Raw genomic sequence first — 21786 nt, 5'->3', positions numbered from 1 at the left:
CAAAAAACTATTTTTTTTTTTCTTTTTCATTATAAGTACTACAAGGGCCAGTGACAAATAAAACAACACTGGTTGTTGATGTACAGCATCATATTCACTCCAGTAAGGGTCACTTGGCGGCTGGCAAATGAGCAAGACGACATACTGAAAGTCTTTCCTCCACCTTGCTCCCACTGAGCCCTTTCACCAGAAAACTGATTAAATGATTAATTATTTTCCAAAGCCCCACTAGTTGACTAGAGGCAATATTGTTACCACGAGGAAGACTGCGTACTGAGAAAATTTTAAGAATGCACTTTAAAGTCCTTCAGAAACAAAAGTAGCTCACTTGCTAAACAGTATTTCAGTTACAGATTTAGTCTGAAAATCAACTAACTCAATCAACATGTGTTACACAGATGGATGCGCTTGCGGTTATCTCCGTGAACTGGGACCTTTGAATGGGTTATCCTGTACCAAAGGAAAGAAAGAAAAACGGGTTAACATTGTTCAAAGAAATAGAAAAGTAAAGGTAATCGATAGAAAATATAATATGGATTATATGAGTTTAAATGTAGGGGTATGTTTTCTTTATATAATGTTAAAAGTTAAAAGTAATGAAGAAGTCAGTTTTGGTTTATCTATCTAGAGAGTCTAAACACATTTCCTCTCATTTCTTTTTACCTCATCGTCATCATCACTGTCATCAAATGCAACTCCTCGAGATGACTGGCTCTGGCTCTGAGAGCTGTATTTAGTAAAGGATGATGTCGCCGATGACGGTCTGTGGAAGACAGAAACAGGAACGCGATTAAAAAAAAAAGTCAAAGGAAAGAGGAAGAAAGAAAAGAGGAAGAGAAAGAAAACAAACTTAGTGTGTATGTGTACATGAACATGTTTACAGTATGCTGTATGTACATTAAAACAGACGTACTTTGGAGGGGGGCGGGTAGCTTTCATTGCAGGGAAATCTTCATCTGAGTCATCAATCGTCTGCTGAAGAAAGATCAAGAAGAGAATGAAGGTTGGAAGGTTTGACTGTGGCGTGTGTGGTTATTACATATAAGATTTGACGTACTTCCTCTGCTGCGTAGGATTTGGCGGCTCCAGGCCGAGAAGGTCTCTGGGAAGGAGCTTGAAATGCTAAAGAATGGTGAGATGGGGCAAATGTGCAAGGCTGAGTCCAGGTTGAGTAGAAGATTTCGGGTTCGCTCAGGTTCTCTACATTAACGCGGGTTCCTACTGATTGTCAAACTCACAAACATAACACAACACTCTCCTACCTTGCATAATGCTTCTGTTTTGGGTTGCTGCTGAGGATTTCTGGGAACGACCCCGACCGGCTGGCTTTGGTTCAGAGGCAGCTGCACCTGGATGAACAGTAGCGCAAAGAATAGTTACAATGGAATAAATGCACACATGTTATACTATTTAATGTCAAAGTGTATTTAAACACCCCTAAACACTGAAGAATCAGGCATGAGAACTGTTTCTTAGCCTCATACTTGGCTCACATAACAGGCATAGCACAGGTTAACCAGGATAACCTCTCACCTCTCCCCCTTCCTCGACTACCCCGGCCGCGGCTGCCTCGCCCTCTGCCTCGTGTCGGGGCAGGAAATGGAACCGAGCCTTCGTCAAGGTCCATGGACACATCTTCAAGCTCATCTGATATATCTGGATCCACGGGGTTATCACCGCGCTCCAATCTGTGCGCTTTGGCTCTGTTGATAGCCTGTGAAAGAAGGAGACATTAAACACAACACCACTGAAACAGCATTTCAAGCCCCGCTGTGATTGTATCACTTACTTCTTTGATCTCATTCTCTTCCTCAGTCGTGTTCTTTTTGGCGTCTCTGAATAGCCGGACCTGAAAATGAAAGAACATTATAATGATGCACAAGATCAGCCACCGCTCCACTTCCACTTAATGCCACAACGTCTCACCTCGGTATCTATATCCTGTTCTGTGGTTACTCCTCTGGCCTGAAGATGGCGCTGTGTCTTCTCTAACTGGTAGGTGATCAGCTCCTCGATGGCGTCCTTCTCATCTTTGTCTACAAACTCCTGAATGGCCTTTCCCATGCCCTGCTCAGTCAGCAGAGAGAGCTGTACCTTCTACAAAGACAAAATCAGAACAAAATGCTTAGTGAACACACATCCAAACAAGTGATGTGACACCGTACAAGTATACAGTATGAGAATGCCTTTTTATGTACCTGCTCAGCTGCCTCAAAGTACTGTTTAACTAGGTCCTCCACTCTCAGACCTTCAATAGCGGTGGTTTTTAACAGTTTACCATAGTCAACATTGATCTCATCTAAAAAAAAAAAAAAAAGAAAAGCGCAATGAATGAACCACATCAAATAGACAACATGGAATAAAAACAATTTAACCAGATCACTGTCCTACTTTACATTTTTTATACAATTTCGGTTTGAGCATTTTAAAACAAATTCATTAATTCAAATAGTTTCACTCTGTGGTGCGTTAATGATTAACATCTCCACAGCTCTTTACTTCCTCTGCGTCAGACCTTTGATCTCCTCTTTTTGCCTCTGCCGCCTGAGAAAGTGAATGATGTCTTTAGGGTTGGCCACGCGGTCCACAAACTTTTGACTGAAGCGAGAGGTGTTGAACGTCTCAAAACCTCCAGTGTAGTCCACCTGAGGAAGGCAAGGAAGAGGTTAGATTAAAATTAACAACACTGCAGGTGTGTCCACAGGCTGCAGGTGTGTCCGTCTCACCCTCAGGCGAATTAGAGGTTTCTCTGGGGTGAGTGGACATCCAAGTCTTTCCCTTTCCGCTTGTTCCAACATCTCTGTGACCTGCAGATGGATAAAAAAAATGTGAATGGGTTAACAGGTAAAAACAGGGTATAAGGGTACAATGAATGGGAAGAAGGTAATAAACTGGTGCTGTATGCTTGATGGAGAGTGTTACCTTTGCATAGCACAAGTCCTGCACCTTCTTTGTGACCTGAGGTGTATCAGGTGTGAACGCGTCTTCGTAGTCAGCCAGCACCACATCTTGAATGAAGAACTGACGCACAGTCTTAAGGGGGATCTTTTGCAGGTTCATCTTTCGACCTTTCACCCTCAGCAGCCCTATGTGCCTAGATGAACACAAACAGAGCGGTTGGACTATTTCATCTTTTCAAGATACACTCACACTGAGGAGACTACGAAGAGTTGTGTGTGAGGTGTCTGTGTTTATTTGTACTTCTTGGTAGCCTCTCCAGGGGAGAGGGAAGTAGCTACAGAGCTGCCAGGCTGTGTCACATAGAAGAGCTGCTGCTCATTTCTGGCTGGCGTGATCAGACACTCGTGTTCGTGGCCCCACACCACCAGGTCAAGAAAGTCATCCAGGAACTGCTCAGGAATGTAGTTTGTTGGACCGTGCTTACTCCTAGACAGAACACACACACGAGTTAGATAAACAATAACGAAAATACAGCTAAGGTGGAACTGTTAGATACTGCTGTGAATATTTATTTGTTACTTATTTACAAGCCAACCAATTATTCTCTCTAATACTGTAAAAGCATAACCTCCCCCTAAACTCACATCTGTCAGTCTAACAAAGAACTAATTTGACATACAGAAGCATACAATACTTATAAGACAGTGTTTAAATGACACTTTAAATGCTTTAAATTAGTTCTTAAATGAAGTGCTTTTAAATTCACATCTAAAGGATCAGACATTTCATGAACATACACGTGTGCACACACCTGTTCTGGTGGATGGTAAAGAGGTTAAACCATTCATCTTGGTCTTCTTTGGGGCGAAGCATGGTGACCTGGTTGTTGACAAACATCCTGTACAAGCGCTCATCTGGGATTGAACCTGCACGCACGATCATAGAAGATTTAGAACAAACCCTTAATGTATAACTGCTCTTAGAAAACACAAATACTGTTTTAAGGATGTATATTACTAGATGATAAAGAAGCACATAACCACTAACTCACCAAGACCATATAAGGCCAGTTTTGTGCTGCCTTTCTGCATAAGGATGGGACTAATCTCTATCCTCTCCACTGAGTGGGAGTGGCCAAAGTGATTGACAAGTCCAGAGGCAGCTAGCAGATCCAGTGCACACAAACCTTCGGCCTTAGGAGGGATAAAAGAGAAACACCGCTAAAAACTAATTCACAAACACAAAGAAACACTTGCATATTAGCGTGACGTCATTTTCCTTGAGCTAAAAGCAACTCACCCCAGTTGGGTCATCGTGGTTGCCATGTATGCTGAACACAGGAATAGAGATGTTCAGGTTCTCATCCTGATAGTTAACCCAGGGGAACCTACAACACACATGTAACAACATTCAGTAAACTCAAACACACCACTGGTAGAAAGCACTATCATGTATAGACAGAGGAACTGACTGGGTTGTGTTGAAGTTAATAGTCTGGTCACTGATGATGTTGAATTGCACAGCCGAGTCTCCCATGCAGTATTTTCTTAGCATACTGACGCAAGTGTGGAGGCATCTGCGTGATGGCTTGTTATCATGGAACAAATCACCTCCGAGGAGGATGAAATCTACCTGCAGGCAAACACGTAAGCGACAGGAAAGTAGAGGTTATGAAAAATTCCTGTGGGGATGTCATTTCAAGCGGATAGAAACATACTTGATGTTGAATCACTCTCATGTCCCTCAAGCAGACCTGCTAACTTGCACACACCTGGTTTTTCTTGGCACATTCCAGGATTTCATTTAAAGTGTTGTAGGAGTCACTGCCTCGGATGGCATCCTTCTCGAGGTAACCGAGATGAACGTCTGTAGCGATCAGGATCTTGAAGGTGTCCTCATCATCCCTAGAGAAACAAAGGCACACATACATTAGATTATTCAGACTTCTGCCCCCTACATTACCTGGCTCAGATCATTAATTACTATTCACTGGGTGATTTCAATAGGTTCAGCAAACTCACAAGGTGTTCTCCGAGGACATGATGAAAGTTGGAAAATGAGAGCTCTGTTCTGGCAGGCGGTCAGCAAGTGGCCTCCTCTGTGGGGAAAACAAACTCTGAACATCTTTTCCAAAGTTTCAGTCATGCAACAAACACAACACAGGATCCTCAAACGTATAAACAGCCAATACAAATAAAGATGTCACGACGACGTCACAATTAAAGTGAGATATTATTAAAATATATTACAGAATGACAATAGTATTTTTTTTTCCATTAATAATAATAAAAGCCACTTGTATATTTAATACCGAGAGCTAACTAATTAATAAAACATTAGTAAAGTGTTAGCTATAGCTACTAGCAACACGAAACTGAAAGGTGATTTGTTGCGATGGTGCTAAGTTAGCTATCACTTATGCTAAAAACTCATGGATACAAGCGATAACTAACACGAACTGAACGTGCATTTATATATCCGCTCGGTTTAACCAACAGTAAACATGTGAACGCAGCACTTCCTAATAGTTTGTTGTATACGTTGTAAGCTACAACGTGGAAAAATAACACCCACCTCCTCTGAGGTCTCTCAACTACCAAACATGCTGTGAAAATCCCGGCAACTCTTGCTAACCCTTACCACGCCCCTCGCAGAAGGCTCGTGGTTATTGTAGTTTCACGCTGAAGCGTTGCCGTTCTAGAATCCTGAAGCTCCGTGAGGAAAAGACTACACTTCCGGTAAGCTAACTGGAAGCGTTTGTTTTGTTCACGCAGAGGCACCGCTATAGCTTTCTCCCAAATACAACGTTGAAATCCATGCGTTTGGGCGTCAAACGGGACAGGCCGGGATGCGTATCAATCGTACCCCACAGTACCAGTCGACTGTGGCGCTTACAAGTGATGTTTTCTTTACCATATTAGCACAGGCAGCTGTAAGAGTGGTGTCAGTCGTGATTAAAAAAGAGCTTTGTTTTAGTTTATTGTAAGCTAACGTTAGCTTCATTTGTATATTTTACTTCCTGGTTTAAGCAAGAAGCGAGGCAGACTGGATTTGGTGCGTTTCAATGCAGACTCTGGAGTCAAAACCTGCTGCTACGAGGGAGAAGGTAGCTGTACTGAATTATCCATAATTTAACTTGGAAAACAACTGAATTAAAGTGGTTTGTCATCTTTATGTTGAGTTAGCTGGATTGCATGTAAAGCTACCTAGCAGCAGTTACTACAACTCAGATCAGCTGATGTAGCAGTGTTGCAAGTTGCATGTACTGATCTGAACAGAGCAAACAAATCATGTTGAGTTACAGCAATAATTTAAAGTTGTATCTCCTATTGATTTTATTTGTTTCATTTGCTGGTTCTGTAACATATCTTTGATGCTGTTTAACAATTAGTCCTATTTCTTTGCAGGAGAAACCACCACCACCCAGCGGAGTAGTGTCTGACAGTCCGTCCCTGCCCTCTTATAAAGACTACCCTGCTCACCGTCCATTCATCAGCACACTAGTGCATCACACTCCTGAAACACGCACACATCACTCATGTAGCCCACCATCACCCAGCAAAGCCTTCCCGGAGAGCAGCAGTGCAGGTAAGTTTAATGTATGTGTGTGTGTGTATTTGAGTGGATTGTTTGCCCATTGCAAAGTTTCCATTCAGGTATTGTGGTGGTTCAGAGCTCCATGGTTACATGTGCAACATGATGCCGCACTACTTGAATGTCTCAGCTGCGGCAGCATCTATTCATTATTTCACATCATCCCCCCAATGCTCCTATCCTGCACACTTCCAGTCAAACCTCTAAAAATATACATAATAGTATGTTTAGGATCTATCAGTATGTCTCAATATGTGTCACATTCTTTCATCTAATATTTAAACACAATCTGTGTATGTGCGTGTGTGCATGTGCAGCAATCTTTTCCGCCTTGAGGAACCTCCAGGAGAAGATCAGGAGGTTGGAGTTGGAAAAAGGACAAGCCGAGCTGAGTCTGCGTAGTGCAGGGAAAGCTGCATCGCACACACTTCTGCAGAATGAGAAAGTTACACAGAGACACTTAAATGGTCAGACAAATGCGGAAAGAGAAATGAATGGGCGGTCTAACTGCAACCAAGGTGAGTGTATACTCACCTGCCAAAGCATTAGGTACACTACTAGTGCACTGTAACATAACAGTCCTGCACTAAATCACCTTTCATGACCATTATAATGGTCAATTTATGTTGAAACAGCGTCAGAAAGGTGGAGATTCAACTGGATGATCATTTTGGAGGATGTTGCTGGTGGTGCTGTTAAACTGAAAGTATTTCTGTTATTTAATCGAACCCACCGACTGAAATGGGTCTGTTAAAATGATAGAAGCATGTGTCGGTACAACACTACACAGATCAATAGCACTACAAACCACAGCCTCCAAAATGAAAACACAGCTCTATCACTTATTTTAAACAAATGCTAAATACCGTAATCTTCATGAAGCCAGGATTTAGTGCAGTCTGTTTTATTAAAATGCATTCGCTTTCACTAGTGTATCCAATAAACTGAGAAGTGGGTGTATGATTAATATATAATGTGGTAACAATATAATAACCTTCTCATTGTTATAGCTGACATTATTTCAGTATTTTTTTTCTAATGTCTTTTCTTGTCCTTGTCTGATTTGTAGTGTTGATCACCCACCTCGCTGCCGCCGAGTCTCGCTGTGTGAAGCTGGAGCGACAGCTGGATCACATGAGGAAGATGCTGCGCAGTGCCAGGACAGAGAGGACCAGCCTGCTCCAGCAGCAGGTTATCCCGTTGTCATTTTCACTCAAAAATACACAAAGAAACTCTGATCTGTGAGTGAGTAGTTTTGTAGAGATGTATTAATTGTTTCAGGTGTCCATGGAGAAAGCCAAATCAGCTGATCAACAGTCTGACACGGCGCCTGAGCATGCCCAGCTGGAGAAGCTTGAGCGGCTCGAGCAGGAGTACCTCAGGCTGACTCGCACACAGAACAATGCAGAGGTGAATTTAAAGAAGCGGTGATATTATGGTCTGTTAGAAAAACTGTTAAAAAGAACAAATACTGAGCCTCATGTTTTTTCTGTCTTAAGGACGAGCATGTTGTCATGGAGGAGCACAATGTCCATGGTGATGACAGTTGCAGAAAATCGTGCTATTTCGATGACATGTTGTTAATTTCTTAGGCTTAACCGCGGCTGGTTTTAATTCCTCATTTTAGATTCAGCAGGCCAAAGACAAATTTCACAGTGACATTATTGTAAAAAAAAAAAACCCACTTTTTTGAAGGTACCTTCCTTCCAAGTCTTTACTACATATATTATATTTGTTGACAGACATACCCTATATGTAAACTGCAAGTTGGAGGAGAAATGCATCCGTCAGATGGTCATTTTAGTTCTGTAAATAAAACACTGATGAGTGATCATTTTCAACAGATGGATATATTGCTCTTCCATTTAAGTTGAGCAATGAGCGGCATCATGATAACTTACTGTAACTAATGGGTTAAAAGTCAACTAAAGGGATGGCGATTTTGTGACTTTCTTTGTCACACTGGACAATTTTATCTGCGCAGGCCTTTAAAACTCCCATTTGATCTTATTATAAACACAGTAATGGTGACTGTGTGTGTCTGAATGTGTCAGATGAAGATTCGTGAGCTGGAGATGAAACTGCAGGAAGAGGAGCACCAGAGAAAGCTCGTCCAGGATAAAGCCAAACAGGTAACGAGGCTTGGATTGTATTCCATCTACAGCTCATTTGTTACGCTCACCATTTGCAGCTTGTTTCCTTGATCTGATATTTCTTTTTTTTTTTTTTTACATGAAAACATTTGCATGCTGTTTTGCAACCCTCAGCTACAGACAGGTTTGGAGACCAATTGGATCCTCCTGCAGTCCGTGTCACCTCGCCTGTCCTTTAGACCGTCCAAAGAGAAGAAGTCCAGCTCAAAGGTGTTGACTTTCACATGGGTGGCTCAGGTTTTTATTACTATTTGAGTCCAGTTTCATTTATTCTGCCAGGGTTTCAAATAAGAGTGCTTGTCTTTTCTCCTCTTTGTATAAATATTGTTATTTTTGGTGTTGATCAGGAAAACAAATCAGTTGATCAGTAAATGTGATAGATAATGAAATTAATCTTTGAAATTAATCGTAGTTTCTTACCTCTGGATGTTGATTTTCTCTTTCCAGAGATCTTCACCACAGCAGGTGTCCAACACAGAGCCACACTACCGACTGAGCCTTAGAGATGTCCCTTTTGTAGCTGGAACGGTATTGCGCTTTAGTGATTTTAGCCCAAGAATTAAATGGTATGTTGTTTATAATGCTGCACCAACTTTCTGTTTGTCTCTGTCCTCTACCTGGCCTTCAGTCAGTAGGCTGCAGCCACTCTGTCAGAGCCAACGTCCAGTCGGTTTTGTCCCTCCTGAAGCGACACCAGCCGCACCTCTGCAACAGCCGCGTCCTCTCTCGCAACACCAGCAGCTCTGAGACAGGTAGCCATAGCCATTCGGCCACTTCGTCTTCTTCCTCCGTCGGTAGCGAGGAGGAACTGTCGGAGCTGCTGCAGGCCCTACAGGAGGAGCTGCGGCACATGAGCTTGTGAGTGGAGTTGAGTATGAAGCTCGCACGCTTGCAGCATTTATTAATAGTGTTAAGTTTTATTCTGTTTTGTAGGGAGCAGGATGAGCTGATGAGGCAGGAGGAGGACAGCGTGTCTGAACAGGAAAGAAAGGAGCTTCAGAGGGAGCAGGAGAGGCTGTTGCTGAAAATGGAGAGGAAAGGAGATCAGATCAGTAAGCTCTACAAACACAAATCACAGGTAGGGATTCAAATCACAGGTAGAGACGAAAACAAGTCAGATCACACTGATAATTTATTTTTTCTTTAATCATCTCTTTGTCTTGTCTCTTCTCTAGATAAGGAAGTTAAGAAAGGAAGCTACTTCCAGGCAGAGCAGTGGGAATGAGGTGAGAGTGTCTACCACAGTGTCCACCAGAGGTCGCTCTGCAGGAGCAGTCAAAGTCAGACCAGGGGAGAGAAGTAAGAGAAATCTGAGGCTGCTGAGGGACATGAAGGCTCTGCAGACTTCATTATGGACCTGAAACTCAACAGGACATGAACACAGGATATAAGGTTACTGTTGTGCTATCCCCCTATCTCTGGCCGTTATTTCATCCTCTGACTGGAAACAGGTGTTAAACAAGCTTCAGTTTTGTAAAACTATTATATTTAACTGGAAAAAAGCAGCATGTCTTGAAATTCTAATTGGTTTCTACTGGTCAACACAAAGTGGAAATTATCAAAGTAATGTTAGATCATCTGTTAGTCGTGTTAGTCATCTTAGTGTCTAATAAGAATGATCACAGAATATTTGAAATAAAGACAAGGGTTTAAATGAATGGTTTAATATTTACCAGTACCATTAAAGGGACTGTGTATTCGTGCATGGATCGTGCATCTGCCGCTTGTCATAGTCATTTGTTTTTTACCAGCAGAGGGCGTGAATGTCTCACAACATGTTTCATATAAGATCCCACACCTTGTGTAAAAGCCAGACACTTTTTTTAAAGTAGTTAGAACATAAGAAATAAACAAATCCGTTCCCTCTTAAAATCATTCTTTAAAGGCAAAACGTGTGGTTCTAAAAAGATTCCTGGATTTCTCTGATGTGACAAACCTCCATACAAAACTACAGAAATTAAATAGTGTGGTGCAGGTTACTTGATACACCTAAACTAATGTGAGTTATTCAACAACGCTGTACTTAATAAAATGAGTGTATTACTGAGTGTATGCAGCAAAATCCCCACTCATATTCCCAACCTTTCATATGTGTTTAATGCCTCTAATATTTATATAAATTAACAAGTATCTCTACAAAGCTGTATTTCTGGTGATCATGGGTAACCTTGCCTTGAGCGTTTTCCTCTGGAAATAAAGCACTAATGTTTGCAAATTAGTGAAGTCTCGGTCAAGTGCTTGGTTTTATTTAAAAAATATTTTCCCCTTTTCATTTGTGTACTTGTGTTTGAGCTGCGCCTGTTCGGCTCTCCTCTTTAACACGCTCTTCTAATCTACCTTTGATGCTGGCGTCATGCCGTCAGTAGATATCAGGCCTGGATGCAATCACAAATTAAATTAAATTCTTAATAACTCATCTCCAGTCTTCCGAGTTCTGATCAGATTATGGTGTATTAAAGATATACTGTATATATATGAAGCAAAATCAATTGGTAAAGTAACATATACATTTGAGATCCTTTTAAATATGTTAGAATATGTTGACTAATATAGAATATGTTTCATATATATCTACTTTTATACGTGTCTACATAACAGTCCTGTTTACCTTTATTTGTTCAGCTTTGTTGTTCTTTGCTGTCATTTCTATTCTGGACAGATTTCTTCCATGTGCACACATACTTGGCCAATAGATGGGACCTTCTCACAAAAAAAAATCAAGGAAAGGTCAAACACTACTTAAAGAAAAAAAAAATCAAATCAGCTTTATTCGCCTTGTGTATATGTAAATAAATACAAAGAATTTGCTCCGCATTTAATACATCCAAATGAACACAGTGGGATGCCATAGGACGCACAGGGAGTCGTTTGGAGGTTTAAGAGGGTGTTTCTTAAGTCTCTGTACATATCAACAATTCTTCTAAATTTGGAGAACCTGATATGTCCCTCCTAAGAAAGAATGAATAGCTAGTTTTCAGTTTTCAGCACCATGTTGGACCGGACAGCTCCGTATGGATGAAGAGTGCAGTGTCTCACCTGACCAGGAGGTCTCCACACAGCTGCGGACTAAAGCTCTTCCAGCCGGACGACTCGCTTGGCAGAGGACTGAACGGACTGTGGACGATCCAGGGTTTATGTGTGGTCTGCCTGTGCGTGATGGTTTTGTTTTGCGCGGAGAAAAGCGACGTGACGAAGATATTCTGAAGGGAGAAGTCGCGATTGAAACTAGTCTGAGATATGGTATGCTCCTTTTGTACGGTCTACTTTATCCTCAGTTGTTTTTCTTTCTTTTCTTTTCTTTTTTTTTTTTTGAATGGCCTGATTACAAGCTTTCCTTGTGTCGTCGACAGTATGGATTTATTAACACCTGTCTGAAATCGCTGGTAGTTGAAAAGTTTGGCGAGGAGACGTGGGCCAAGCTCAGGTAAAGAAAATGTGCATTTGTTGATGCGTTTGTTTCATATTAAATAAAGAAAAGATCCACGCAGATTAAATGTGCACGAATGAATTTTCAAAAGGAGAATGCGGTTGTCCTCTTCTTTAAAACCACACTCATCCAGGGATGGAGCTGGAGTCCAGGACAGCTTCCTGACATATGAAGTCTATAAAGATGAAATCACCATGCGCCTAGTAGCAGAAGCCTGCAAGCTTTTAGGTACAGCTCTTATCCACGCTTAGTCTTAATATGCACAAATCCTGGTCGGGATTAAATATGTTGTGTTTTGGCAGGAGTAGAGCCCGAGGTCGTTTTGAGGCAGTTCGGAGAACATTTCTTTGAGTTCTGCAAGCGCTCTGGCTACGATCACATGCTGCGGACTTTAGGAGGAAATCTCTTTGAGTTCACCGAGAATCTGGATGCACTTCACAGCTACCTCGCCCTCTCCTACAAGGTCCTACACCCGTGGATTTTTTATTTTTTCATTTCATGGAGATCGTTTTATAAATATATTCATATATATATATATTTTTTTTTTCTTGCAGGAGATGAACGCGCCATCATTTCGTGTGGAGAGGACCCCTGATGGCACCATGCTTCTCCATTATTACTCAGACCGCAGAGGACTCTGCCACATTGTTCCTGGTTATTAAAAACGCTTCCTTTAAAATAATAGCTCTCACACATGGCCTTTTGTTTGATTTCCATATTTGTTCTTCTTTGGAGCTAAATGCCAAGTATGCACCCCTCTTCTGCAGGTATCATTGGAGCTGTTGCTAAAGATTTTTTCAACAGTGAGATAACAATGGAGATTGTCAACCAGCTGGAGGAGCAGGAGACAGCTGGCACGAAGGAGCATGTGGTTTTCCAGGTTACACCTGCGGTTGCTCCTGGGTCCAGTGTGGCCAGCGGTAAAACCGGGTGTTCTCCAAAAGCGCAGCCCCTCCAGCCTTTGACTAACAGATGTAATACCACGGTGGGGATTAAAGAGGTTAGATTAATTATCTATAAGGACAACCACATGAATGAATTTAAATTTGAACTCCGTCACCTCTGTGTTCTCAGGCCCACCATCGAAAGAGATCCAGTTTTGGTTGTGCCATGCACGGGAGTCACTGGGACACAGTTAAGGGGTTGGTTCACCTTGGTAAAGGTATAGTGCAGACATAAACTCACATGCTTGTAGACACCTTTACATGTGAACTGTTATTTGCACATACTGTTCTTACAACTACTATTCACAGGCAGACTACTGAAAGGCTTTGAACCAGTTTATCCTACAACCCTTAACGTTGATCTGAAGACTTTCTGCCATGCTTTCCCTTTCCATATAGTCTTCGATGAGCAGGTAAAATGTACACATACACATGGGTATATATTCCGCCTAAACCCACCTCAGATTCATTTATTTCTGAGTAACTGGATCGTATTAAACTTACCGGAGCTTCCCTTTTGGTGTTTGAGGCAGCTGGTGGTGCACCAGGCTGGAGTGAACCTCCAGAAGATTGTTCCTGGGCTCCAGACTATGAGAATACACCTGGACCAGTACTTCAGCATCGTGCATCCTGAGGTCACCTTCACCATCTCCAGCATCCGGAAGTTCATCAACAGCCACTTTGTCCTGCAGACACGCAGGGACATGATGCCTGAGGCGTGGAAGGACAGGCCTATGTTGCAACTCAGAGGTCAAGAACAAACAATTGTTCGAAGTATTTTCTGCTTTTGAATTATCAACAGATTATGAATTTCATCTTCTTGTGTCCTTTGTCTTCAGGTCAGATGATCTGGATGCCCTCTCTGGACTATATGCTCTATCAAGCCTCTCCTCTGCTGAGAAGCCTTCAAGAGTTGGAGGAGAGGGACATGCACATTTCTGACATCGCACCCCACGACGTCACGCGCGACCTCATCCTGCTCAATCAGCAGCGGCTGGCTGAAATCGAGCTGTCCAACCAGTTGGAGAGAAAGAAGGAGGAGCTCCGCCTCCTGTCCCAGCACCTGGAAGAGGAGAAGCAGAAGACGGAGAACTTGCTCTATGCCATGCTGCCCAAGCATGTGGCCAACCGGCTGAAAGAGGGCAAGACAGTAGAAGCAGGTGAATGGAATTCAAACGATGGTGAATCTTAACATGGCCGCTGTGTGTCTTCATGTATATGTTTGTGTGTGTGTGTGTGCACCCTACAGGAGAATTCAAAGAGTGCACCATACTGTTCAGTGATGTGGTGACCTTCACCAATATCTGCTCCCTGTGTGAACCCATTCAAATCGTCCTCATGCTTAACTCCATGTACCTCCGCTTCGACAGACTCACCACTGTGCACAATGTCTACAAGGTAAACGCAAAAGATTTGACCTTTTTTATTTATTTATTTAATTTGGACTAGAAATCATGTTGCCACAGTTTTAGCCTTTAATTTGACAACGCCTCTGTATTTATCTGGTGTTTCCCAGGTTGAGACCATAGGGGATGCCTATATGGTGGTAGGTGGGGTTCCCATACCTGTCTCCAGCCACGCTGAGAGGGTGGCCAACTTTGCCTTGGGTATGATTATGGCTGCCCGGGACGTTATTAACCCTGTGACAGGAGGACCCATTCAGGTGCAAGAGTTTTCCTGCTGCATTTCTCAAATACACAGGGGTGGAAAGCAATTAAGTATTAAGTGTATTTTCATAGAGGAGAATCCTACATGAAGGCTGGAGATAGGGACGGGACCACCCGCGGTCTAGATGCCGGTGGTGGCGAGCAGGCAGATGTAGGCTGACGGAGACTCCAGCTGCGATGCCCTTGACAAGCGGGATGAGGTGGAGATTGGGAGGAGGAAAGCTGCATGACAGATGGGCTGAAAGGCAGAGTTGCAATGAATTTAAAGAACAGGGTCTAGTGACTGATTCATTCTGAAAACGCGGGCATGATTGGACAAAAGTAGGGATGTTGAAGTTGAGAATGAGCTCATGAGAGTATAGAGCTAATTACCCTAAATAAATTGTCTGTGGAGGGACAGACAAGTGAAGAGATCTTCTTACTGAACTTTGGTTCATTAATAGACTCTGATCAGATTAAAGTCTAGTTACAGATTCAAGTACCTAATATTGATGACGCATTCATATAAAATCCTTTTAAAACCATTCTGCATTTAATATATTTTTTTTAAAGTAGTAATTAAGTTGCTAATTCTGTACTTTTGCACATTTACTTCAGTTTGCGATGATGCACTGAAATGTGTGTCATTATCTGACATGCCGTCTCTCTAAAGATCCGCGTGGGCCTCCACAGCGGTCCTGTACTGGCAGGTGTGGTTGGGGAGAAGATGCCTCGCTACTGCCTCTTTGGAGACACTGTTAACACCGCCTCCCGCATGGAGAGCCACGGCCTCCCCAACAAGATCCATTTAAGTGAAACCGTCTACAAGTGAGCAGATATGCATTCAGGAGCAAATGAATACATGCCCCCGCGGGATGTCAACGGCTGCATTAATTGTTTTATGTCTTCATCTTCTATCCATGTCTCCCAGGGCTCTGAGGAATAAATGCTTTGTTATCCAGAAGCGAGGAGAGATAGAGGTGAAGGGGAAGGGCAGGATGACCACTTACTTTCTCGAAAGGAACACGGCAGTCAGCGAGCAGCAGATTATGGGTCTCAGAGATGGATGGGGGGACAGCCAGAGGAGCTGCCAGCCAGGACGCCACAGAACAGGCCTGTTTACTGTCTCACAATTGGTCCTGTTGCGTGTGTGTCAGTTCAGTTTCTTACTCGCTTACATCCTCTGCTGTAGATTTTCAGAGGACGCACAGGGACGAACCTCCCTTGATCCCTATGGACTACAGAGACAGCCTGAGCGAGCCGCTGCCATCATCGCACATGTCCCATCCCCAGGCCTGCCCGCCGCCAATCAAGCCCTGCGACTCGGAGAGCTACGGAAGCCTGCATACCGACAATCAATCAGAGGACCGAGCTTTGGACCAACTGAGAGATGCACGTGAATTCGGCCACACAGAAGCCAAGTGCACAGAGACAAATGTGGAAGAATTAGGACGAGGCAGCCACGTGGAGACGGAGGAACAACGCTTGATTACTGCTTCTGTGGAAACCAACAGTCAAAGCAAACACACACGAACCAGGTTCTGTGTTGTCCTCTGAGCTGGTAATTACTCACTCAGTATCTGATTGACTATGAATGATTTATCAACCAGAGTCTGTTCAACATGTGCCATTGACATTATTTTGTCGACACCATTCTCTGTATTTCATCAGTTAGCGCTCCTGCATTTATATTATATTGATCTGCACATAGCCCATACACCGATCAGGCATAACATTATGACCGCCTTCCTAATATTGTGTAGGTCTCCCTTGTGCCTCCATAACAGCTGTGACTCATCAGAGAACGGACATGGGCCTTCTGAGGGTGTCCTGTGATGTCTGGTAACATAATGTTATTAGTGGGGGCCTCTGTGGATCAGGCTTGTTCCAGTGCATCCTGCAGATACCTGATCAGTCTGGGATCTAGTGAATTTGGAGGCCAGGTCAACACCTTCTGCTGTTTTTCATGTTTTTTTTTAGTTGTTCCTCAACCGTTTTTGTGTGTGTGTGCCTGTGTCAGGCTGCATCCTGCTGGGGATGGCTGCTGCCATCAAAGAGCATCATTGCTATGGGGTGGGGTTGCCTGGTCTGGTCTAGGTGGGTCGTACATGTCTAAGTAACATCCACATGAATGCCAGGTCCAAAGGTTTCCCAGCAGAACATTGGATTGTCACAAGATGGTCAATGTTACTTATTTTAATGTTGTGGCTGATCGGTGTACTCAGCATCTGCATTTTCCCTGTTTGATTACACGGTTCTCATGTAATATAGTCGACAGACTGGCGACCTGTCCTCCCCTGCCTCTCGTCCAATAGCAGCTGGGATTGGCTCCAGCCCCCACCGTAACCCTCAAGAGGACAAGTGGTTACAGATGGATGAATAAATGAATGTTGTACAGTCAACGATTAGTGTGCCCACCATGTTCGCCAAGCAAACCAGCAACATTCCCAGTACATCCAACCGTTCTGCACTCCAAAAAAGGTCTTTTGAAGTTCCTTTGCTGTATGTTTATTGCTTTTTTTTTTTCTTTTCAAATACAGACGAGTAACAAGTACAAACACTTTGGCTAATGCCTTTCTCAGTGTGCAGGCTCCTTGGTTTCACACTGAGAAAAACCTAATACAGCAAACGCAAAATGTGTTTTTACAACACAATCTGCTTCATATCCATCTATGAATGCTCACAATTAATGTAACACTGAAAGGAGCTTATTAAAAGTCCATAACACTGCATATCTCACAGGTAATAGCTTACAATGACTGTTAAAGATACCTTACTTTAAATTTCATATAAATACGCCAAACGCTTGATTATTTAAAGCAGAGACATGTACTAAAAGAATACTCTCTTTAGGAACTCTGTCAAGAAACAGGTCACGTCTTCTTGCTGCCGCTTGACTACCTATTTCATTTTACCCTGGGAAAAGAAACAAAGATGAATAAATAATGAATCAGATGTTGGTCACGAGGCCTGAGTCGGTGACCACCACTGTCCGTAAAAGGGCCGTCACCCGCAGGTGTGCGTATCACTCAGAAACAACACCTCGGGTTAGGAGAGGAGTCCAGACATATGATCCGCGGTGCGGAGGGGCCCCCCGTGCCTCATCCCCGTTGACCGGGCCTAGATTGCCATGGCCAGATGAAAACAACACCTGTAACCAGAGTCTTCTGTTTGTGTGGACAGGTGTGATAAAAATCGGCCCACTTGCTCACTCATTAAGAGCCCAGTCTACGCTGACCTAGATGAAGAGGCTAACCTGTCTCTGTCTGCCTACATTTGGCCCGTCGCCACATCCAGAGCCTTTAAAGGATGCTCTCTCAGGAATTTGTCTCAGATGTGGAAGCCAGGTCTGTTGTGTTGGGCTCCTCCTGATGTTTGGTCAGAACTGGTCGGTTGGTGTAAATATCATCCACAGGTAGAAGGAAGGTGACAGTTTTTACTTTGGACCTGAAAGTGCAAAGAAGTAGAATGTTATTTGGCTACTGTATGGAGTTTGTTTGTTAGTTTTTTTTTTGGTTTTTTTTAGAAATTAGGCCTCAAATACATTAAAACTAGTGTGTTTTAAGTCCCCCTGTTGGGATTGTACCTGTTTTTGTGAACGTATTCCTGCAGGGAGTGCCGGTTGGTAACTTTCCCCACTTCTCCTTTGGCTGAGTTACCAAAGACGCCATTCACATGATGGACTTCTTCTTGTAGTCTTCCCCACCCGGAGTTACCGTGCCAGCCCCTGTCAATCCTTCCCTCTCTCAGAGCCACCCCTGAGAGGTTTGAGCTCGTAGAGTACCTCCGGACAGTCATGACAGCGTTCTCTGGGAAATAACATGATGAACAGTATTTGGATTTGTTCTCACAGAGCGGAGTGTGACTAGAAACAACAAGTAACTGGTGTCTGTTTTAAATGTAATTTCTGTAACTTATGTTCTTCCAATAAATACACTATCTTGTTGCACTTTCTCGTGTTTTGTTTTATTTCTGTGGATAAAAATGCATTTCCATTCAGTTATTCCAGTAATTAAAGAGACACCTATTTTACGCACGATGGTCTCATGTAATCTTGAATTAGATATCACTTTATCAGGTTTGTCTTAACTTTTTCGGAACGTGGTGCTGTTGAGAAGTGCACTAACTTCAAGTTTAAAAAGCAACCACCTGACGGGCCCTCAGTTTAGTTTCCCCTCTCACCTCTGTATTGTCCCTCCAGAGCTGGCGCAGACGCATTTCGTCTCAGGTTCACGTAGGGATTTTCCTCCGTTCCCGCCTGCTGTTTTGCTGCTAAAGACGCCGCGCTCGTTTCTCCTGGCATGCCCCCAATTGAACGCTGGCCATAGTCTCCGCGCAGCTCTCGGTTCTCCGCCTCCAGCTTCTTGATTTCGTCGCGCATCTCCATAATGACCTTCGCCAGGCTGCGGCTGCTCTCCATGGCGCTGGTGCTGCGCTGCCAGTACCACGGCTTGCCAAACACCGGCGGGGGGTCGCGCACTAGAAGCTCCCCGTAATGCCGCTGCTGCCTCTGCTGCTGCTGCTGCTGCTGTGGTTTTAACATGCTGCCCCCAGAGCTTTCGTGGTCCTCCTGCCGTGTGCTTTTCTGTGTTCTCCGTGTGTCTCAATCTCAGTTCGGATCTTGTTGTGGGGGAGATTATGTCGCCTTTCACCACTTATACAGCTGAAAGGGCTCCGGTGATCGGCCAGCAGCACACAAAGCATGTTTTATTAATCAGACCCGGCGTCTAGTTTCAGGAAAACTAAGCAGGGGTCGGAAATGAAATGCGCACTGGACAAACAGCTAGAATAGCGGGGGACCTGTTCAACCAAGATCACAGATAGCCTGCGATTTGTTTGTCGACATCATATTGGCCCAACAACTTGTTTTAGATCAAGGAAAGGTGATGAAGATGATTTTTGTGGCCTCTTTTTCAGTCTGTCAGCAAAAAATAAATCAAGAAAGGATGCTAAAGTAAATATGTGAGACAGAACATTTAAAACATATATATAGACCGTATTTATATACTTTAAATCTTGTCTTTCATTTCACTCAGAAGACAGACACGTGGATGTGTGGGCCTCTAATTCAAGCCTACTAAATATATGATCCCCTGTGTCCTGAATATTCATACTGTTTCATAAAGGCAGAGGTCAGGGGGTTAACCCAGTGATTACAGGCAGTCTTGGGGGTGAAAACACATTAAAATAAAAGAGGTGTTTGATAAATAATAAGAAAAGGAACCATTTCAACAAACATCAAATGGAGGTGGGCCGCACACAAAGGCGGAAATTACAGATAATTACACCCAGTGGGGCTCCCATAGCTGGACTGAATGGTCAGGTGCTGCAATTGAGCTCACGTCAAAGGTCCATTATGAATAGACCACACAGTCTCCGAGCACACCTGTAGCTTTTCTGGCCTGACTCTGATATGAAGTGAGGTTGCCCACATACTTTAAAATGATATAAGATGAAACATGAAATGAGATTTGAGACACTGCGCCTGCAGCGTAACTGAGTTTTATTGTCTGTGTCATGGACTGAATGGTGCTGGCTCAGAGCAACCTGACCCTGCCAGAGTCTAGGCCACAGGGAGAGGAGAGACAGGCGCGCATAAACCTGTCCGTTAAGAAGAGAAACCCAATCAGCCCGCTGTTTCTGGTTCACAAAATAGGCTACAGAGAGGGAGGGAGGGAGGGAGGCGAGAGGGAGATGAGACAGAGGAGAGGAAGACTGACTGGCCGAAAGGAAACGAGTTTGTGATAAAGAGGTATTGCGCGAGGTCAGTGCAACTCAATCTGGTGCACCTCAGGTGTGTGACGGGGGGGAGAGCGAAGAGACAGGGACGCAAATGTGTCGGCTGTCTCGTCAGGCAGAGATAAAAACAGACGAGCGGGTGAGACGCAGGACCACGTACTGACTGTTAGCACCCACTGTCTGTTCGGGGCCACTTAACCTCTTTTTAGTTGCGGTGTCCCAACTGGAGGCTTAGCATCAATAAGTAAACAAGCACTCTGCTGCTGCTCTCTTTCTCTGCATGGTCAGTAATTATACCCAACAACTGGGGAAACCAGATCCCATGGAAAAACGTTCTTTGTCGGAGCTAAATTTTAATTTCACTTTTAATGAAGTCTTAACAGCCAGTTTAATATGCTTCTGAGCTGATGTCTGTGCAATAGTCTGTTCCTCCAAATACATTTGTGAGATTTTTCTCTCTGTTATACTACATTTGCCACTGGCCAGATATGCATGCTTTTCTTTTGGAATCAAATATGCAGACAGGTTGATGAAATATGAGATCAGTACTTCTATGCATCATGAAGAGCTGCATACTATGTAAGTATGAGGTGAAAGCTATCCCCAAGATACCATGAACTGTAGAACAACAGACAAAACTTCCCAATAGATAACACTAATGGCCATTTTATGTATAGGCTAAACTAAATTATGGCATACTTTCATATTTACAATCTTATCTTACCTGCCTATGCAACAGTAAAATAGTGGATTGAGGGCAGACGGTGAAATACAAGGTCAACAATGAAGACACAGAAAAAGAGTGGTTCAGGGTAAACACAGTGGAGGCAAGAGAGACAAAACAAGGTGCGGTGATGGGACTCACAGACGTCATCAGATGTAAGCTTGCTGCTATTAATTTGACCAATGACTTTATTTGGAAGCCTCAGACTTTCTAAAATCAGTCACGCCAAAAGAAATGATTGCCGGTTCTGGAGACTGTCTATTAATTTAAAAAAGAATGGTCTGAAAAATGGGTCTGAAACTGAATGTACGCACTAGTGAGAATGAACAACTTTCAGGGTCAGTTGTTTCAAGTGAGTCATTCCTGGTCGTCTAGCGTGAGGAATCTGGACAAATTTTAAAATAAAAAGCCTGGCATTGGGACAGGAAAATGCAAAATATAAAGACAGGAAACTTGGCTCCTAAGATATGATGAGATATCAGTTAGCTATAAAAATACATAATTTATAGGACACACGTATAACGATGATGTAGTTTTAAACTTTCAAGCAGTGACTTTGCATTACTGACGATGGAGAAAGGCGACAGGTTGACCTAAAGCCAAGTGCCTTTATTCTAGCTAAAACAGTGCTTGACCTCTTTTATTCACATGGTTTTAA

At 43.3% G+C, this 21786-nt stretch overlaps 4 protein-coding genes across 5 annotated transcripts; 2 read left to right on the top strand and 2 right to left on the bottom strand.

Moving 5' to 3' along the window:
- Positions 1-16: 16 nt before the first annotated feature.
- mre11a (MRE11 homolog A, double strand break repair nuclease) lies at positions 17-5664 on the bottom strand. 2 transcript variants are annotated; one of them, XM_084559580.1, is made up of 20 exons: positions 5476-5664; positions 4923-4999; positions 4673-4805; positions 4373-4533; positions 4201-4288; positions 3953-4094; positions 3713-3827; positions 3202-3387; positions 2923-3094; positions 2727-2807; positions 2516-2645; positions 2199-2299; positions 1927-2097; positions 1790-1849; positions 1534-1714; positions 1263-1349; positions 1058-1122; positions 914-975; positions 664-763; positions 17-450 (listed from the first exon to the last, which is right to left on the bottom strand). In XM_084559580.1, the coding sequence occupies exons 2-20, from the start codon at positions 4940-4942 to the stop codon at positions 415-417; spliced, it is 2091 nt and encodes a 696-aa protein (XP_084415706.1). In that variant the 5' UTR covers positions 4943-4999; positions 5476-5664; the 3' UTR covers positions 17-414. The 2 variants fall into 2 exon arrangements, with proteins under 2 accessions (XP_084415706.1, XP_084415707.1); XM_084559581.1 differs by lacking the exon at positions 5476-5664 and having other exon boundaries at positions 914-972; positions 4923-5085.
- A 75-nt stretch (positions 5665-5739) lies between these two features.
- On the top strand, positions 5740-11109 carry cep57 (centrosomal protein 57). The gene is made up of 11 exons (XM_084559582.1): positions 5740-6007; positions 6309-6489; positions 6813-7013; positions 7565-7686; positions 7777-7905; positions 8550-8627; positions 8763-8858; positions 9096-9176; positions 9277-9506; positions 9582-9726; positions 9824-11109. The coding sequence occupies exons 1-11, from the start codon at positions 5966-5968 to the stop codon at positions 10007-10009; spliced, it is 1491 nt and encodes a 496-aa protein (XP_084415708.1). The 5' UTR covers positions 5740-5965; the 3' UTR covers positions 10010-11109.
- Positions 11110-11707: 598 nt separating this feature from the next.
- Positions 11708-16222, top strand: LOC311497816 (guanylate cyclase soluble subunit beta-2-like; the record flags this gene model as incomplete). Its single annotated transcript, XM_084558181.1, has 13 exons — positions 11708-12072; positions 12209-12303; positions 12378-12538; positions 12630-12729; positions 12843-13237; positions 13271-13432; positions 13553-13769; positions 13859-14179; positions 14269-14417; positions 14536-14682; positions 15339-15493; positions 15597-15789; positions 15866-16222. The coding sequence occupies exons 1-13, from the start codon at positions 11783-11785 to the stop codon at positions 16220-16222; spliced, it is 2742 nt and encodes a 913-aa protein (XP_084414307.1). The 5' UTR covers positions 11708-11782.
- Positions 16223-17788: 1566 nt separating this feature from the next.
- Positions 17789-19208, bottom strand: LOC311497814 (uncharacterized protein; the record flags this gene model as incomplete). The annotated part of the gene is made up of 3 exons (XM_084558179.1): positions 17789-18112; positions 18252-18474; positions 18848-19208. 3 exons carry the CDS (start codon positions 19206-19208, stop codon positions 17983-17985), a joined length of 714 nt encoding a protein of 237 aa, XP_084414305.1. The 3' UTR covers positions 17789-17982.
- Positions 19209-21786: the final 2578 nt, after the last annotated feature.

The sequence above is a fragment of the Chelon labrosus genome (assembly GCF_963514085.1).
Source record: "Chelon labrosus genome assembly, chromosome: 13".
Classification (NCBI taxonomy): Eukaryota; Metazoa; Chordata; class Actinopteri; order Mugiliformes; family Mugilidae; genus Chelon; species Chelon labrosus.
This window is presented reverse-complemented; position numbering and strand designations above follow the sequence as displayed.

Bases quoted from the DNA above. Each gene is read 5' to 3' on its own strand.
- mre11a (XM_084559580.1), bottom strand. From the start codon at position 4,942: ATGTCCTCGGAGAACACCTT. The intron at 4,806-4,922 runs GTGAGTTTGCTG...TTGTTTCTCTAG, and splicing joins ATGTCCTCGGAGAACACCTT to GGATGATGAGGACACCTTCA. The intron at 2,300-2,515 runs GTCTGACGCAGA...TTTTTTTTTTAG, and splicing joins GCAAAAAGAGGAGATCAAAG to ATGAGATCAATGTTGACTAT.
- cep57 (XM_084559582.1), top strand. From the start codon at position 5,966: ATGCAGACTCTGGAGTCAAAACCTGCTGCTACGAGGGAGAAG. The intron at 6,008-6,308 runs GTAGCTGTACTG...ATTTCTTTGCAG, and splicing joins CTGCTGCTACGAGGGAGAAG to GAGAAACCACCACCACCCAG. The intron at 9,727-9,823 runs GTAGGGATTCAA...TCTCTTCTCTAG, and splicing joins TCTACAAACACAAATCACAG to ATAAGGAAGTTAAGAAAGGA.